General features: G+C 42.6%; 1 protein-coding gene across 6 annotated transcripts in view; it reads right to left on the bottom strand.

Moving 5' to 3' along the window:
* Window positions 1-19,694, bottom strand: part of Step (cytohesin steppke) — a 76,995-nt gene that overhangs the window by 8,687 nt on the left and 48,614 nt on the right. For 4 of the 6 annotated variants that reach the window (XM_076430901.1, XM_076430905.1, XM_076430904.1 and 1 more), the window contains 2 exons: window positions 4,117-4,722; window positions 1,253-1,363 (listed from right to left, as the gene is read on the bottom strand). In XM_076430901.1, the coding sequence (XP_076287016.1) occupies window positions 1,253-1,363; window positions 4,117-4,722 (717 nt within the window). Of the gene's footprint in view, window positions 1-1,251; window positions 1,364-4,116; window positions 4,723-19,694 lie in introns of all 6 variants that reach the window. The other 2 variants (XM_076430903.1, XM_076430900.1) reach the window with 1 other exon arrangement.

The raw sequence follows: 19,694 nt of genomic DNA, 5'->3' as shown, positions 1-19,694 counted from the left end.
GAAATCATATATTGACATCGTCAAATTTTTCAAGTTCACATCAATTTTCAATTTCATCTGCTCAATTTTGCTACAACTGCATAAAGATCCGCAGTCTAGTTATCAGCTCCTTAGATCCTGAGCTCCCCGAATTCACTAGATTCCTAGATCCTCGCAAGGAGAGCGCAAGGTCGGTGAGTCTCAGACTTGATTGAAACTTTGTAAAGTTATAGATCTCGTTCTCCTGTTAACGTGTATATGTATATCACTATAGGCGCAGATACTCAATAGTTTTTAAGATATTTATAATTAAAGGTTTTATTTCCATGTGTACCAAGTACTGTCTTGGAAGTTTTTTTCATCAGTTAAACTTTCCTTATTCGTTTGTACTACTATAATACAAATAAAAAACCGGCAAATTAGGAATTTCATAAAAAGAATGCAAAACTGCAATTATCTTATTGAAAACAAAAGAGAGATAGCAATTGTGTGCACCCATACACTCATGCGTCGGCAATTGTGTGCACCCATTTTCCAACCCTTGCTAGAATATGCATGGTTTGCAGCAGGGTTGTCAATACAACTGGAAATTTTCCAAAATATAAATCAGGTGTGTTTCCCAATAGAAGTAAACAAAAGCAAATGTGCATGTAAGCAGTTGCATTTATTAGATGTGCCAGATGCTTTTGTGTGCTTTGCTTTTTATGTTTCTATGATAAGTACCATCGCTGCATTGTACATAATAATTCTTGTGAGTATTAACTTTATCTTTATAGTTATTTTATGCATGTAACGCATGATTTTCATGTTATGCTTTATTAAAATTAAATATTTATTCTTGCATATGAAGAGCAGTACATACTTGGTATACATGGAAATAAAACCTTTAATTATAAATATCTTAAAAACTATTGAGTATCGGCGCCTATAATGATATACATATACACGTTAACAGGAGAACGAGATCTATAACTTTACAAAGTTTCATTCAAATCTGAGACTCATCGACCTTGCGCTCTCCTCGTCAGTTCTTAGGTGCTGCGCGTAAAAAAGAGACGATTTCACGGAAGGTCTAGTTCGTCGGCTGTAAAGGGTTAACGTGTTCATTCATCCGGACCACGGGAATTCTCTCAGGCAAGATGGCGACCCGCAAACATCATCAGCCATACAAAAGAGATTTCCCGGTGTCTCCGATCACACCACGACGAAAGGTGTCGAGATTGTATACGTCGTACGAAGTCGCACGCCGTCGAATTCCCTGCGAACCGTTACCTTGCTTCCAGAGCCAGCCCTCCTTGTCCGGGTTGAAGAACGTGTGCATCAAGTCGTTTCCGTCGTCCTCCGGGATCTTGAACGGCTCTGTCTTTATGCTCTCGTACAGGCTCTGAAAGGAGACATTCCATTTTCGAAGAACTATGTTTCAACAAAAAACCTTAAACGTTTCACACTATCCACACTGCCATAGCTAGTTACGCTTAGTAAAGTCGCGTGTCGATTCAACTTTACGCGAGTAATTTGGGAAAGCATTAACTTCTCTTTGGTAGTATAGTCGATATTTGAGACTCGTATGCTGTATGCGAGGTTCGATGGGCGTGACCGACGATTGGCGAAGATTTCCGATGATCGGCGACAAGCGCCGAGTTCACTGTATTTACTGCGATAGCGAAGGCGCTATAGTACACGCTGTACAACCGAGAATATGTTACAAGGTGACCGGTTTTGCGTCAATGCAAAGTTAGCTTGTGTCTCCTGCCGTCTGCATTCGCCTAATGGGGTTGTAGGGGTGGCGAGGAGCTATTTTAGTTGGGTCTTTACTACTGGGTGGAAGTGAGGACATTTGGTCATCGCACAGTGGAGTATATTATTGTAAATTGCTGAAAACAATGGCATTGTTTCACTCGCAAGTACTATTAGCCTAATAAAAATAAATAAAATAATTTAGTTCAAAAAATACTTCGAACAAAAGTTAAACAGTGTTCAGACATCTGCAAACTTCGATGCATGAAATTTCGAAAATATTTATTTTTGCGTCAAATAATCAAGGTCACTCTGCATCTTTAAATGTTAAAATGTATTTTTTGCACCGTATGCTTATCAACGTTTAGCATATCTTATTTAGAGATTACGAGAAACATTTTTCACGAATGGTGAATAGTTCGAAGAGGCGTCCAGTACCTTTCGCATAGCGCGTCGCTTAGGTGATATTCAACGCTTGGCCACCGCTTTGCATAAATCTATGATTAAGGCATCAATGCAACGGACTTCCCCGTTAGCACCGCGCGTTCGTCTAATAGCTGCGAGCGACTTCTAAAGCGCGACAATTGCTTTATATCCTGGTCAGCCACGAGGCTCGCGGATGCTAACACGCCACTTTGGCGACCTTTCGCGTGTGCAAGCTCGATGACGCGCGTCCGTTGTTGCCGCACGACCATTCTGTTATTTATTCTGTTTATTAGAGCCCGACTCGACCGATACACGAGCGAGATCTACACTGACACGCGATGCAATTTTTAGACACGTATTGATTCAGCGCTGCTTGATCGCTGCATTCTTTCGTTGCGCGGTAATCGCCAATATGCATCTTCAAACAAACATCCTCAAACAATTATCTTCAAACAAACACCTTTAGACATTCATCATCAAACATCCAGTTTCTACGATTGATCTCCAATCATCAATCATGAAGCACCCATCTCCAATCATCGACCTCCAATGGCCAATCGCCAAACATTCATCTTCAAAGATTCACCATCAAACATCCCGTTCCCATCATTGATCTCCAATCATCAATCTTCAAGCACCCGTCTCCAATTATCGACCTCCAATGGCCAATACCCAATGATCAATTGGCAAACATTTATCATCAAACACTCATCCTCAACCACTCATCTTCAAACATTCTCCAAGCATCCAGTTACTATCATTGATCTCCAATGATCAACTTCAAACACCTATCTCCAATCATTTCTCCCGAAACATCGACCAGCAATCACCCTGCACCACTCATAAAAAATGCACTATGAATCCGCACTCATCGAGCATCAACTCTGATACACATTCAGTTGGGTATCTATCATCAGCAGTCCACTATGCCGAATATTGGCCAGCACCCAACAAACGCATCAGATCCACAGAATTCGTCGACAACGTTCCAAGCAACGTTCGCTCATTAATGCAACGAGCTGCAATCAATCGTGTGAACGTATCATTTCCATCTTGCGGTGGGCGGTCGGCACCTGATGTTCAAACACCGTTCCGTAATAACAGAGCGCGGAATGGCATGTCGGTGGCGTTCAGTTTTCCGCGGTTACGCTTTAGAAAAGCGACAAATTGAAACTGCACCGTATATCGCAGTATCGCGTTCAATTACATCGGGAACCGTGTCCTGAATGAGTATCGCCGTCGATTTACTGTTACGAATCCGTTCGAACGTAGGTGTTTCCGGAAGACCACCCTGATCGTTACCGTTGTTGCGCTGCTGTGGGAAAATTGTTTCGCCGGACCTTGTGTAGCTCTGATAAACGTAATTAGCTTTTCTCGATTGAGATTCTTAAAGATTAAGGTCCTATCCTGAAGACTAAAGTCCTATCCTAAAGATTAAGGTCCTACCCTGAAGATTAAGGTCCTACCCTGAAGATCGAGATCCTGTCCTCTAGATTGGATCCCATGGGAATCACCGACACAGGTTTCACCGACTCCAGATTTAATATCGTGTGACAACAACGTTAACCGACTACATCTAATTCTCCTCATAGCGTAATAATCACATTTTTATACAAAAGTAAAAGTGTCAGCGCAGAATACTTAAAGAAGATAATGTCAGCACCATCTTTAGAAACGATGTTACTATCGGATAATACTGTCGCGGACTAAAATCGTCGACGGTCAAAGTTGTTGTTGGCCAGAGTTATCGTCGGTCAAATCTGAAGTTGGTGATTTTCATGGGGCTCCTCTAGATCAGGGTTGCTATCTGCGAGTCCCGCCTGGTCCCTTACCCTTCCGCCCCTCGCCCAGCTGTGCTGCGGAGCTCGCCTTTGCTTCGCCTTTGAGTCGCACACACAAATGGCAACCCTGCTCTAGATTAGTGTACCCAACACAAGAAGTCCACTCCCCAAAGAGAGCAAGAAAACTACTCACCACGAGTAGCTCCCGCGGAAGGTCTCCGCCATTATTGATGCCCCTGTTCATGGAGATGAACTGCTCAACACTAGGCTTGTCCTTGACGCTAGGGTTGTGCAGGGAGGTGTTCAGCATGATGATAGCGAAGCTGAGTACGTAACAGGTGTCGGTGTTGGTGAAGATGTTCGGGTTCAACTGGCAGTACCTCTGCGCGAAGCACTCCATCATCCTGTCGATCTTCTGCGCCTCACCCGGTAGCCTGAACGACCAAAGAAACTGTCGCAGCGCCTGCACCAGGATCAGGTCCGTGAAATCGTGCAGCTCGACGAACGCCCTGAGCACCCTCTCGTTGAAGTCATGCCTCTCCCCTAAATAATCGCCTATCGCTGTCTTGTTCAGGCCTTCGCCCTTGTAGAGGAACTGCGCGACGTCCTCGGGCGTCGGCGCCAGCAGGTTATGCTCGATCAGGTACTCGATGCCCTTCTTCGGGTCCATGTTGAACTTCTTGCGGCCGATCGACGTCTGCTTCGCTTTGTTCGACGGCTTGGTCTCGTCGGCAGCGAGACCTCCGCCCTCCATCGCCTCCATCTCGGCCACCACCTCGCCCAGCTCATCTTTCAGTTGCTGAAAACAAGAAACGGAAAGTGTCAGAGGATCCGGCACCAGAACGGCTTCTTCGCGCGTCAACGATCTCAGGGGATGCCGACGAACTGCGAGACACACTTGGGGAGCTACCTGGAGAGTTAAGAAATGGGGTGCAATTCTGTGGGGGGTGGCGGGGATTGCTTAATTAGGGGTGGGGACCGATTACATAGTTCGTTGTTTGGTGAACAGGTATCTAAGGGAGGAGCTAGGTTCCGAGGTCCCTGGCTTTTCATTTTTCTACTAATCCCTTGCCGTATTTTAACGAGTCACGCTCATCATGGAGATTTTAAACAAAGCCTAATAATTATAATATAAATCTTCTTTTCTCTTCTACGATATTTTTGGGGATAAAGATGTTTGAATCGCTGCAACCGTAAATAAAATTATACGGCAAGGGATTAACTTCATAGTTCCTAGCTTCTGCGTACCTTCTCTCGTTTAACTTCAAGATTCCTACCTTCCAGCTTCCTAACTTCTATTGCTTTATTTAGGGGATGCAAGGAACTTTCGGCTAATCCTGACTAACATTTTAATGAGGCTTACTACAGCCGGGGAATTCAAAGTCTCGGAGCTGAAATTGTTTGCTGCAACCGCTAACGATCACCGTTTTATGTAGAAAATTTATAATCCCTGCGGACGAGGATCTGTTGCATTTTTGAATGAGTCGGATGCACTCGCACTCGTCTTCTCTGCGAAACAAAATTCTGCAGGTACACAAGAGTGAAATTTTAATGGTGAAACATTGCGTTCGATAAAGGTTAGTTTCCGAAAAATTTCTGGCTTCCAACGGTAATTTCTCGTTCTAATCATTCAGACCTATTATAGAAGATCTAAATAAGGATTCTAAAGGCGAGAAGAGCATACTTTACGAACGCAACTCAGCGTTCTTCGAACGAGATAACAGAGGCTCAGGTTATTACTGGAAGCAGACCGTTCCGAGTAATATTTGAAGAGCCAGCCAGCTTCGAGTAATCTCACGTCGTAAATCAAAACCAACCTCGCCACGCGGAATTGAACGTTTCTCGCATCGTCGTCGTCGTCTAATTCAGAATCCACCCACAGTATTTCTTGCCTATGTTCTCGCCGATGCGATGAATCCACCCACCCTGATACCCGCGTTTAAACGAAGTCCTTCACCTGGCGTGCACCCTCTGCCAACTCGCGATCTAGATAAGCCGAGCACCTTTCAGGGGTGGCTACCAAGAGGGAAGAAGCATAGTGAATGTGACACTCGCCCACCTTCATCGAACGCTCGAGCGTTTCCTGCTCTCGAGCTTTCCATACTAGCGGTAGCTGTGATCGGAAACGATGCACAAACTTCATCGTCGATTAACAAGATTATTCAGGATCCCTCGGACCTTCTAACTAAGTGCAAAAGTTTGCGAACTTCGGGAACACGTTGATTTTAGCGGTTCAGTTACCAGCAGGGCTTGCAATTCCGCAAAGTGGGATCTCGCAACCTCGACTTTATTTTTTATGTGGATTGCACTTTGTTCTTTAATGTAACCCAATTTTTCAACATTATTTGCTTTATTAAACCCATGAAATGAAACTTGGTTATTGAAATTGACTCGGATTCGTGAGTACACATTGAACTTTGATCCCATCCCTAGTTATAATCATAGAAAAAGACGGGGACGGAACTTATTTGCACACCTAATACAACAGTTACAGAGTTTCAGTGCTGAACTTAATCCTTATTGAAGTGATTGACGATTAGCATCATCAATCGATTGAATCAATCGTCGATTTCGTTTTCTAATCGTACACATTAATCAAACAATCATGATTAAAATTTTAATCGATTAAAGCCCAACTCTGTCTTATACGTAGGATAACAAAAGGGTAATAAAAGAATAATAAAAATCGATTGGTTTAACAAAAAAATTGAAAAAATTGATGAGAGAGACCATTTGTTTCTCCAAATGGTCGTTCTTCTAAAGAGTTCTCGAGCCATTCAAGGAACTAAAAACAAATTCCTGGATCGGAAACCGCAGGTGTATTTCTTTTTTCTATAATACGCAGTAATTTCCAGTAATTTCGTTTTAACAGTCCAGCGAACATTTTCCCGCGGAGCAAATGAAAGAAGGGAAACACGGAATTGTTGATTCGTAGGAAGCGGGGCTTAAAAATAATAAGGGGTTTTCGAGAAGCACCGAAACGCGCGCACGGTCCACCGCACGATTTCCTCTCTCGCTTCTTTCTCGGTGCTCTCGGTTAGGCGAATCCAAGTTTCCCCGGTGTGCTGTGTCGCAATTAAAGAGGCCGTGTTTTTTCCGGAAGTGTCTGATCCCGGATTAAGGTCGAAGGCGGTGGGTTCCGGGTCAAAACATAACCGTGAGACACGGACTCGAGAGTTGAACGTCGTTGTACGGACGCCGAGGAAAGTAATTTAGAGGAAGCCAAACGAAAATATACTCCGTGGCCGAGTGGAGAGTGCGGTTCTGTTGAACATTGAGAAATAATAACCGTACAATAAATTCGACCGAATTCTTCTTTATTGGACAGGTCACTTTTCACCTTTCGAGGTTTTCGAAGTTCCTAGTTTTAATTCTCCGCGAGTAACAAAGTCTCCGGAGAGCAGTCGAGTAATTCGTTTCACGAAATTCGCACTCCCTTTCCAGAAACTTTTTGGAATCTCAAAGGGAGAAAAATATTGAAAAGATCGGAGTCCTCGTTTGTTCAGAGGAAATCCCGCTTAATTAGCGACGAAAGGATATCCGGCCTAATTAATGTTCGGCTTTCTTTCCCGTGAAGGAGACGAGCGGCGAATATTCATCGATCTCTCGCTGGTTCCGCGTGGAATTGTTAACCCGATTTCCAGGAATTGTCAAACTTAATTGCTCGCCCGGTTTCTATTTACTTCCCACTTGCACTGGGAATGATTTATTTCCAGGACTTTCGATTCGCGATTATATTAAAGCGCAACAATCGGGGAAGTGGGAACGACGCCATTTTGGACCCGCTCTCCGCCATTGCTGGAGTACAAGAAGTCTGTTGGGAACTTGAAGTTTCAAGTCTCCTGGCAAATTTCTTTTCGACACAAATGCATAAATATCCGCAGTGCACCGACTCCTTCACAGCGAACGCACTAATTGTTGCCGGTCACGGAAAGTATTTTTTATTTACGATCACGTTCAGAGAAAGTTCTACGATGCCCTGAACAGCGAGTCGACGTTTGTTACGTCCGCTGTTACAGTGCGAATGAGATTTGTCGCGGTCCCGTAACGCAATTCCACTGTTTGCAGAACTTGCGAAATTGGTCCTCGACTTTCACACGCGCGATCGTTAAAAATTCCGTCTGCTTTTATCATTTCAATGAGCTTCAATCTTCGTATTCAATCCTAAATAGAAATATGAAATTGTCGTTATCAAACTGTGGATCTCGTGCAATATAAAAATTTTTCTTGTGTCTCCAGAATTTTATGTTTTCATAAAATTTACAGTCCACTTAAAAATTTATCGACTACAGAAGAGTATGATAAAAAAAAAATGGAGAATGCCAGAAAATTGACATAAAACATGGAGGAACGCAGAAAATTCGCAGAGTATCGATAATCGTGTTGGCGAAGGAGCCATGGGAATTTCTGCGGACTGCAATGGCTTCCGCTCTGTTTCCCCGAAAATCGTGCACGATCAGATTGGATGGCGGCCGGAGGTCGAAGATCTCTGAAGATTGCCGGGCAAATAATCGTGCCCGACGCGAAGCACCTGCCGTTTGCTCTTCAGGGTCTTCCAGCGACTCGTTTCCACGATCTCTCTCTCTCTCTCTCCCCTCTCCTCTTTGTCTCTTTCTCTTTGTCCTTTGCATAACATCGCGGATCCTACCGAGGTCGGTACCTTTTTCTCTTTGAATCTTCTGTCCGACTCGTAAATCGTTTCTTTTGTTTTATGCCTGTCTTATGCAATTATATTTAATCGTACCAACGTCCAAGGATAGTCACCTGGTTCCGCGAGCCTGAGGTACTTTTTATTACGCCAGATATGGAGCCTTTGCTCAGCACGATCTATCTTTCTGCCGCTGTGAATTTTTGACCCATTTTAAACTGCGAATTGTGTATTTTGTTCTTACTACTGATTCGTGGTTAATATTCTGTATTCTGGTTTCTGGTAATTTCATTTTCTATATTTTATTCATTTCATTTTCTATATTTTATTAATTCTATTTTCTACATTTTATTAATTCTATTTTCTATATTTTATTAATACTATTAATTTTATTTTCTATAGTATTCTATTAATTCTATTCATTTCATTTTCTATATTTTATTAATTCTATTTTTCTCTATTTTATTATTCTATTGATTTTATTTCTATATTCTATTAATTCTATTCATTTTATTTTCTATAGTGTTCTATTAATTCTATTCATTTTATTTTCTGTATTGTATTAAATCTATTTATTCTATTAATTTTATTTTCTAACTATGTACATTCTATTTATTTTATTTTCTATATTCTATCAATTCTATTAATTCTATTTTCTATATTCTATCGATTTTACATTCAACTGATTCTACATTCTACTGATTTCATATTGTACCGATTCCATGTATACATATTGTAGTATGTACAACTGAAAGGTTAATTACAATTGTTAATAAGATTCCACTATCGGTTCAACTAGGTAAAACTTCAGAATAAAGAGCAGAACGCATTCGTAAGGAACGAACTTCCGCAGATTTCAGTCGCGTCGGAATGAACACACGACACTCTTTTCGTGTCTTGTCGCGTTCTCCATCGACAAGTGTTCCACGACAAAAGCGGATGGGACGTGTAACGCATCGTGAATGTATCCGGTTAAAAATAAACCGTGCTTCCTTAGCAGAGGGCTGCGATAAACAGTTTTAGGGCGACCCGACCGAAAGGAAGCGGAAAATTTACGCTGGCGAGCGTCGGGACACACAACCAAATCACCTCTTCCTTTCCGTTTCTGGGACTGTGAAAGTCCTCTGCGACCAACGACGGATAAAAATGCACCGGGCAAAAAAGTGTTTCAGACTCCAAACGATACGCGGCACCCAGAAAATAATAACTGCAAACGTGAAATAAAATTTTGGTGAACCGAATATTGGCAATTTAATTAATCCTACCATTATTTGGCATTATACATATATCATCATTGTAAGTGTCTAATCAATAGACAGCGAATTTTATTCATTTATGAGGAAAATGAGTAGGTGTAATTTGAACATTGAAAACATTAGACGGATTTAAAAATACTGTTATATATTTTTCAACCCATAGAACGTATTAAGAGAGAAAATAAATTTCTATGTTGCTCCGGTTTGTTGCAATCTAGGTGGAAAATTTTTATTTTGCATAAAGATCCGCTGTCTACCAATCAATTAATACGGCAGTATTGTAAATATCTAATCAATTAGTACACATTTGAATATTGTACGTATATCAATTCCATATCTATAAAATAAAAAAATATAGGGTAAACTGTACTATTGCTGACACTGCAGTAGTTATTGGCAGTTTTGATTTAAACGACAAATGTTAAGAATTCCTGACATAGAAAATCATTTTATATTGCTTTTTATTTATATTTCAAAGCAACGGTGTAAGTTTTCATAACAGAGTTCCACATACGACTGTTAGCAACGCTGGCACATCCAGTAAGACCGACGGATGACCACATTGCAGTGTAAATAGTGTTTTATTAAAATTTTCGTTACGAGTAAGTATGCATTATATCGCTTTTTAACTTAATTTCAGACTCTAGTACAATTATTCTAGGTCGGAAGAAATGAATAATTTTCAAGTTACAATAGCTCCGGCTGCAAAGAGTATTAACTCTTAAAATAAATTTAATAAAATCAATCATGTACAAAAATCTTCCCGCCGCACAAAATGATAAAAATACAATTCCCAACTGAAAACAAAATGATTAACGCAGGGAGACTCGCATGTGGACAGCGCGTTCGCATAACCAGAGGCAGAGATGCGTTCGCGCAAATGTCGAAATGGCACGCGTCGTCGTCGAAGCTCGAATGGCAGCCGCGCCTCCAGAAAATGTCCCGTCAAAGGATTCGAGTAATTCGAAACGGAAACACGAGACCGTAAAAGCCACCGATGCAACCCTTTTTCCCCGCGGTCTCTCCTGCATTTCCGATTTTCTCTTGTTTTATTTTTTGCTCGATGCGGACTGTCTGGACGAGGATTGAGCAATGAAACGGGGGAAGTTGATCGTCGACGTTCTCGTCGACGCATACAACCGAGGAGGAGGGGTAGGGGGAGCGGGAAAAAAATGAAGAAATCGATGGTCGCGTGCAAACGGCGCGCCCATTTTCCCGCGACATCCCGACGTGATCTTCGTGTTGGGAAATGACGCGAACACGCGACCGTAAAATATTTATCGAAGAGGGAACTGCGCTGTCGGACGCGCGGCGAGGGGAGGGAAATGATGAGGGAGAAAGGGGGGAAAACGATGGGAAAAAGAGTGGCCCGCCATAGACGGCAATGGCCGAGCCATTCCAGTTTCTATAATTCCTCCCCCGGTGCCTTTTGTCGTTCGAACAGAATGCCCGCCCGTGGAAATACACGCGGAAAATTATTATATGAAATCCCCTGGCAACCCTTTCGCCGACCTTCCGAATTTTTACCCTCTATTACAACCGGACTGCGGATTTTGCGCATTTACGACCAGGACGTATAGATCAAACGCAAAACGATAGAAAGATTTAAAGAATACTGTTGTATGATTTTAGTTCAAATTACCAGGGGAAAAAAATAAATGCTTTTACGACGGTGATTGAACTATAACAATTTTTCTTGCACACTTTTCACGAGGATATATTGGCGCAACTGCAGGCCCATGAATTTTGGAGCAGCGCGTAGGGGGCAAGGAACAAGTAAACATTAGTCTAAGGCGATTAATTAGAAGCTAGGGGTGGATATTCTTATCCGGTAAGAGGATAACGACGCGAAAGGTGAACGACAGGAAGAAGGTTGTGTACAGTTCGCCCTCGAAGGGTGGCAAAGGGAAAGGAAAGGGGGCAACCCTCGATAATATCAAGACGAGGGGAGAGAGGCAGACACGTCGTCCTAGGGTACAACAACCGCGTTACGACGCTCCATTTGTTATCCAGGTGCCCCGATCGGTGGCTCGTGCGACGATAAAGAGGAATTCCTTCTATTTTTACTTTTCAACCGTACGAGGGAAACTAAATATACGAAAGGATTACTGAAAATCGGCGACGTGGTATATCGGGAATCGATTCTAACGCGTCTTCACGCAAATAGACAGTTTTACGGACTACTTTACACAGCCCAGAATTCAATAGGAATGTTCCTTTCCCCGGAGGTGCGACGCGCTTCGAATAAAACCGTCTGGTTCCCAAACATATTTGAATTTCGAATTTTACGACTAAACTGTATAGGCTATTTAATGTCGGTAGTTGAATAATGATCTTCTCTTGTGGATTTCAACCCTCATAGTTTGCTCAGATTGTTTCCAAACCCGAATTTTTCTTCCGACATGAAATATCTCTATTTTATATGATTTTCTTAATTTTAACAATATAAAATTGATATAATACCTCGTACAATACTTCTGGTAGTTTATTAAAACATTAAATACGTTTAGTGATTTATTGAATCTGTGAATTTAATGATGCAGCACATATTTTGAAAATGGTATAACAACTATTAATGGCGCCTCTCTGACAATTTCAGTTCGCGCGCGTTCCGTCGACGCCGTATTCGTTAATTTCGAGAAAACGCTCCGTTTCCAAATAAAACAGGAACTGTTTAATTTTAGCCGTGGCGGCGCAAAACAACCCTTCGTCCGTTCGCAGCCGGAAAAGGCCACCCCTAAGTTTGTGTTAGGCTTTGACCCTCTCGCAGGGGTTGATAAGGGTTCCCCCCGTGTGTGCACGATATGCGCGGATTGTTGCTCTTATCGTTCGGACAGGATTATACACGCGTCCGCCATGAAAGGCTTAATTAAAAACACCGTGAATTTTCAAAACTATTCGCGCGTTATTATCTCGACACGGTTGCAAACATTTTAATAGAGCGTTAAATGCTATTGATAATGAAACGTGCGACGTTCTTCGTATCCGTTTAGAATTCATAACGTGGCAAATTGTTATTATTGCATTTATTATTTAATCTTGACGTGCCTACTTATTAAACAACGCAGCAGATATGTGCAGCAACATATGTACAACATACTAAGAAATATGCAAATGGTTGTCGAGCAAATGGCGGGCACTGCCAGCTCGCATTGTACAATATTCCGACCGCAATAAATTATTCGGATCGCATAGGACATATTGCAGCATAATAAAATAAAACAATGGGATTAAACGCTCATTTCCAATCCATTAAATCCGGTCCGAAGCGGACGGTCGACGCCACAATTATCGAAAGCTCCTGCAATACTAATGAACACCAGAAAATTACTTTGGCTTTTAACATAAAAATTTTCAACCCTCTCTGCTCGTTGGGTACTAGAAGATGTTGCTACCATTATCTAAGAGTTTCGTTGACCGTGAACTTCCTGCAGACTTTTCAAGGAACGTCAAAAGTGTCCTCGAACTAGATTAAATCGCCGATGGACCGTTGGCTAGCTCGCAAAGAAACAACAATGTGTGCCAAGTCGCAACCCTTCGCCTTGACCAGCGGGGTAGTTGCAGAAAAAATACTACCGCATTCGTTTCCATTTTCTGTTCTTTTCAAGAGCCGTGCAAGAAGATCCTACCGATCACGATGAACAAAATTAAGGTGACGATTCCAGGTAAGAGAGACACCCTGTAGAAGTTATTTTTCCGCGCTTTGCCGGCGTAAATGCAAAAATTTCCGCAGTCTAATAACAATGTCGGCTATTAGCCGGCGCAGAAATTTCATTCGCGGAAGAAAAGCGTTCCTGGGGGAGGGTGGAAAAAGGTTTTTCTGCGAGTTCCCTCCGGCTGGCAGCTATCGGCCCTCCGATCAGTCTGCAGGGAAAGGGCCACACCTATCCCAGACAAGCACCTAGGCGACTTAACGACCCGCCTCGTCGCCACGTGGAATGTTTTCGCGTTTAGGCCCCTGGATACGCGTCCCTCTTTTGTTCCCTTAATCCCTCGAGCCGGCGACACGACGCAGATGAAATCTCCTTTTGTTGGCGAGATCGCTCTGCTTTTCAGAAAAATAATACAAATTTGATGAGCCGCTCCTTCCCACGAAATCCACCGCGTTCGTCGAACACGGTTTTTACTCGACCCTTTTGTGCAGGGTGCGTCGCGTCAGAAAGTTTGTAGAGATTTTAATTTTTCGAGTGGGAGCCGGCGCATTGAAAAGTTTGAGAAAATTTGGGGACAATATTTACAGCAAGGAGCATAACTGATTCCACACACTTTAATTCAGAACAACTTTTATATGAATGGACCGAACGACTTCAATTTCTCTGTAAGGCTAGAAGAATTAGTTTAGTAAATGACGTCTAATAAATAAGTTGAAAAAGTGCATTTGGTCGGAATTGTGAAAAACAATACTAAAAATTGATTTTTACAACATTTTTAGCTGGCCCAATAACGAAAATTTAAAGAATGTGTTTTGTTAACTGGTATAAATTATATACGCTCTGAAAGTATCATTGATTAATTGGTTTACGAATTGTAAACAATCAAAAGTGGTAACAAGGCCGAAAATCTTGAAGAATTCCGATTTTTATTTATTTTCGATTTACAAATGTGCTATTACCAATGAAGATAGAATTTTATTTGGTACCACTCTCTTAAAAGTTGTCTACAGAAATTGAAAATTGCATAAACATCCTCAGTCTACTTGCAACTGAAGGATGCTATTGTGAAGGTGTTGAAATTGTTGCTCCTCAACCAAGTCTTCTATTCGTTGTACCGTCGATAACGTAAATCTCCGTAGCAAGTTGCGCGATCGTGCTCTCGAATCATTACTTAATTTCATTTGCGTCGCGTCCGCATCGCGCTTCGTAGCCAAGTCTCTCACTCAGACAAAAACCTTTGGACGCGGATTTATTATCCTCGCTCGAAGAACCCGAAAATCTCCGTCGCATTCGTGGCAGCGAAAAAACGAAAGAGCGAAGAGAAAGAGAAAAGAGAGCACGGAGAAGAGAGGAGTCGTTTCAGCCACGATGAAAATTTTTCTCGTTGCCGGAAGTAGGTAGGCTGCGCGCGTTCCGCTCCGCAGGCTTCGTTAGCGCGGGTAACGTTACTTTGGGAAAAAGAAATATATAAAAGGGTACAAAAAAAGTGGTGTTTCGTTCCGGAGTCAGTGGAAAAGGCTCGTTATCCTTTAACCCGTTAATGGTAGATGGCGAAATGATTCGTCCTTTGTTGCTACGTACGTTGCGCAACGCTCCTCTATCCATTATGTAGCTGCCTTGAGATTGTAACCGTGTGCAGAAATTATTACGTTTGCTACGTTCTGATTCGTCCGGGTGGATACATCTCTTAAAAACGTTGCAACTTTTCCGCGCCCCATGAAATTGTTTGAAAAAGAGCTAAACGTTTATGAGAGGATTCTTCACCTTGCAGTTAATCCAAACAATTTTTGTCTTGCACAGGAACGTAAAAATACGATTTGTATTAGGTCGTCCGGAAATGGATGTCAATATATGATTTCTCCTCTATTGAAATCGTTAAGGGAAGAAATAATTCTTGCGTTCAATCCTTGCAATCGATGCAAACAATTTTTATTTTGCATAAAGATCCTCAAGTCTAGTAATAACAAATGGAAGCAACGCCATCGCTAATACACGGTGTCAAACATTATGAATTGCATCATTGCAAAAATGGCGCACCGTCCGGAGGTAAAAACAGCTCCGAGTGCAGAAGGATTGGAGGGTTTGGAAAAAGATGCTGAAGAGAGAAATTTGGATAGATGGCTTGGCTGCAAGACCGGAAGTGGTCCTCGTTGTCTTCGACGGACCTCGTTAACGGGCACGATACCATGGACAATAAGTCGACCGTCTGTGGTGCCGGGCTCTCTCGCATTGTCTCTGTTGTACCTTTTGTCCTATCCGCAGCCGTGTATCCGGCCGGTCGTCGTCGACGCGTGAGAAAACGACGCGCAGCCGAGCCGAGTTCAGTTGAACCGCGTCTGTTCTGCACGCGAAAACGCGAACCGTCGTCGTCTGGCCGCGATCGATCTGCCCCTTCCGATTCGACCTTGAGCGACTAGCCTCCCAAGGGCGTACCGCCGCGACTCTCACTCAATGAACGACCTATTGATAGCTGCACGCCCGAGAGGATCTCGAACGCGGAAAACCGAGTTTCACTGACTAGTCGACCCCCCCTACACCGACACACACCCTCGGGGCCCTTTCCCTTTCGCACGCGAATTTTCCTGGCGGCGCGACGGCTTCTTCGACGTCTCGGACCAGCTGATACGTCGATTTTTTTAAGGGAATTTTTAACCTTCAGTTACTCGCACTACACTCTCTACTGTTCACATGGAACTTTAGATGTCTCCAATTTTTTATACAGAATTTTTAAGCGGATTTAATGGGTACTACGGACGCGTTAAACTGAGTTTAGTGAACACCATAATTGCAAATTATTATTAGACAGCGGATCTTCATGCAAAATAAACGTTTCCTACCTGATTTGCAACAAACTGCAGTGAAATAGAAATTTATTTTCTGCCTTAATACGTTAACTAGATTGAAAATAACATTACAGTATTTTTATATTCTTCTAATGTTTTCACTATTTTAAATTACACCTATGCATTTTCATCATAAATGCATAAAATCCGCTGTCTAACGAAAAGGACTGCAATTTCTGCAAACACCTAATATGAACATCGTTTACGAGCGTGTTTAGAAATATTGGGGCGACTGTTTTCAGGGTAGAATCCAGGGTTGGGAAGGGTAACACACAAAGTCGGACCTCGTCGAAGCGTTCAGAAGCTCCTCACCGCATTCCCAGGCGAAAGAACCTGACCTCCATCCACTTCATTGATTCCAAACAAACGGAAGCAGAAGACTCGGGGGCCTGCACACGACTTCCCAGACCGAAACCACCAAGCCACCGATCCGCAAAACCGCGGAACAAAAAGGCACATATATGCTCTCATCGACCGGACCAAGATTAGCTCGTTGCACACCGACAGTATCGCTCTGCAGCATGGTCGACTAGTTTCCACAATTAACTCTTTAACTAGCCTGTCAGCATCATCGGGGCCGATACGTTATTCAAGCCAAAATTCTCGGATTCGTGACAAACCGATCGGCGACAGCTCAGCTGTCTGGCTCATTGATCTAATTGTTGGATTGGCAAAAATTATTGTTTACTGGAAGCCTCCACTTCGACTTGGAAATTCTCGGATAGATCCTCGTTGAAAAATAAAAGATAAATGGAGGAGCAAACCGATCGGTGACAGATCAGCTCTCTGGCTCATTCATCTAATTGTTGGATTGGCAAAAATTATTTTTTACTGGAAGAAAAAATAGAGGAATGGAGGAGCGATTTGGAAGTTTAGGTCACGGGATCGAGCAATGGTGATTCGATTTTTGGTCGATCGAGCATCGCGGCGATTAGTCAAGCTGCCACGGTTAATCGGAACGAGATGAGCTTGGAACAAATCGCGTGTGCCGGAGTTAATTCGCTTAAACGGTATACACGCGCTATTTACCGGCTCCCGGGGGTGAGCTTTATTTTTATATACACGCGGCAGCAACCATAGACACTTTTATTAATCGCCGATACACTGACCCCTTAACCAAGAAATCACTTCTCTCGAGCGAATCGAGAACAATGCGGCTCTTACCTCGCTGCCGCTATGGATATAGATTTCGAACGGGGTTGTTCTCCCGTACAATTGCAGGAACACAGCCAACGATCAGATCCATTCATTGGACAATTTCAGTCGAGATCGCGTGCCGCGGCTGTTCACGGTCGAATTCATTTCCGGTCGGGCTAATCGAAATTAATTGCTGTTGATCTGCGCGTCTACTCTCGTCTTCCAGTAACAAGCCGGTCCGAATGAACAATTTTCAAATTCTTAGTTTTACCGAGCGGAATTCATTGTTTTTTTTTTTTTAACTAAATGCGGATCTTTGTGTAAAATAGAAATGTTGTGCGTCGATTGCAAGAAGGCGAAATCACATAAACATTTATTTTACAGTTCTTCGTCGAACATTTTTGTTAAAAAAATTCGATTAATCGAATTAATCGAAACTTGATCTACAGTTTTACCGAATCATTAAACGAGAGCGATAAAGATATTGATAATATGACTAGACTGCGGATCTTTCTGTAAAATAAAACCGTTGTGCATCGATTGCAATAAGTCAAGACCACATAAACATTTATTTCTTCTCTTAAGGAAGAAAGATAGTTTAAGAGGTGTTCGAATCTGTCGAAGCTCGACAACATAAATCAACATGTCTATAAACATCGAGCCTTATTCAACCAGCAATAAAAGACAGTTGAAGGCTCGTAGAACTCCCCATGGTAGTTGCGCGAGATGTTTCGTGTCAGATACGAGGGGAAAGATTGTGAAGGGGAGAAAGTCGAGCACCAGTTGCGACTGGACCGCAGAACCTGTCCCATGGAACGATAGTTAACCACAATCAGCCATTGCGATTCGCATTGCAATGTGTCACTCCGGCATTCTGCATTGCTAATCGGCGCGTATGTCATCATCGACAGAAAATATCGTCGGACGTCCTTATGCGATGCCCTCCAAGAATTAATTCGACTAGTGACAATGCCGCGCGCCATTTTCCGCCGTCGCACCGGAAGTCCAAGTCAAAATGGCGGGGGCGTGCTTCAGCCTTCGCGATTATTTCATTCTTTTCTCGTGGTAAAACCTTCGTACTTTAATGAGAACGAAATTTCCAGTATAATTGCAAGCGTAAATTAGTAAATTGTTAGATGTTAGACTGAAATTATATTTTAATTGTTCATTTATCATGTTTTGCGCGAAATGTATGACTCATTTCTGTTTTTATTTCTAATCTGATGGTCCTCCGTTGATTAAAGAGTGAACTCGTTTGGAAGAAAATGCTCGTTTATTGTTCGCGCTTGTTTCTTTCTCGCGATCTAACAGTAGCTTTCAGTCGATTTGCGATTACCGACGATTCATCTTTGAACGCTGCCCGATCGACACGGTGGGAAAACACGTGGCGATCATTTGCATTTTAAGTCACCTACCGGCAAGAATAGCATCGCGCAACGATGAATCACTCGGCGACCGACAAGGTTCGCGTTTGCACAAGCATTATCGTCGCTTTCACGATAACCAGTTGCATAATCGCGGATCGGAAAATACGCGCCGCAAATATCTCCATATCTGGGTCGCGAAATTTGACTTTCAATTTGCATTAACAATTTTTTATTCGTCCTTGCTCGAACAAGGCTGCTGCAGTCGTTTAATCATTCGATGAATGGAATGGGGACAGGTTAGACCTCGTTAACACCTTAACTGCTAAATTCTCCTGCATTTTATGAAAGAAACCGTTCGAGAATAACAGTGGAAGTCTTTTTTCGTCATCAGCCTCGGATCTCGAGAAATTTAACTTTGGAGCAAAGTATTTCAACTTTGAGAATTTCTTCTGCCCGAACCGTAAAAGCTGTGTCAATGATTTTTGCGTAGAATGATTCTGTACACTCTCCCAAATAGAACCGTATTTCTAAAATCATATTACGAATATTTAGATCTGTTTTAATAATGTTTAAAGAGAGCGAGACGCCTCCAATTTTCTCTCTCAGATCTCTTTCAAAATTAAATAAGTGTGTAAAAATGAAGGTGTAATCAGTTAATGATGGACCCGCGGGTAAGTGGACGAGGAAGATTGCTGGTGTTGCGTTATGTCTGGTGTTTTGCGAAAATGAAAGTTGCCGGTTGCGACAAGGAATAGAGATAAACTATGGGGCGGACATTCCTGGAGCGATGCGCACAGGATGCGATAAGGAACGAGGCGCTTCCTTTTCGCGGAGATTGTGGAATCGCGATCATTTCCAGGCTCGTCG

Source organism: Lasioglossum baleicum, chromosome 9, assembly GCF_051020765.1.
Source record: "Lasioglossum baleicum chromosome 9, iyLasBale1, whole genome shotgun sequence".
In the NCBI taxonomy this organism is placed as follows: Eukaryota; Metazoa; Arthropoda; class Insecta; order Hymenoptera; family Halictidae; genus Lasioglossum; species Lasioglossum baleicum.
The sequence above is the reverse complement of the archived record's forward strand: the minus strand, read 5'-3'. Positions and strand labels throughout refer to the sequence as shown.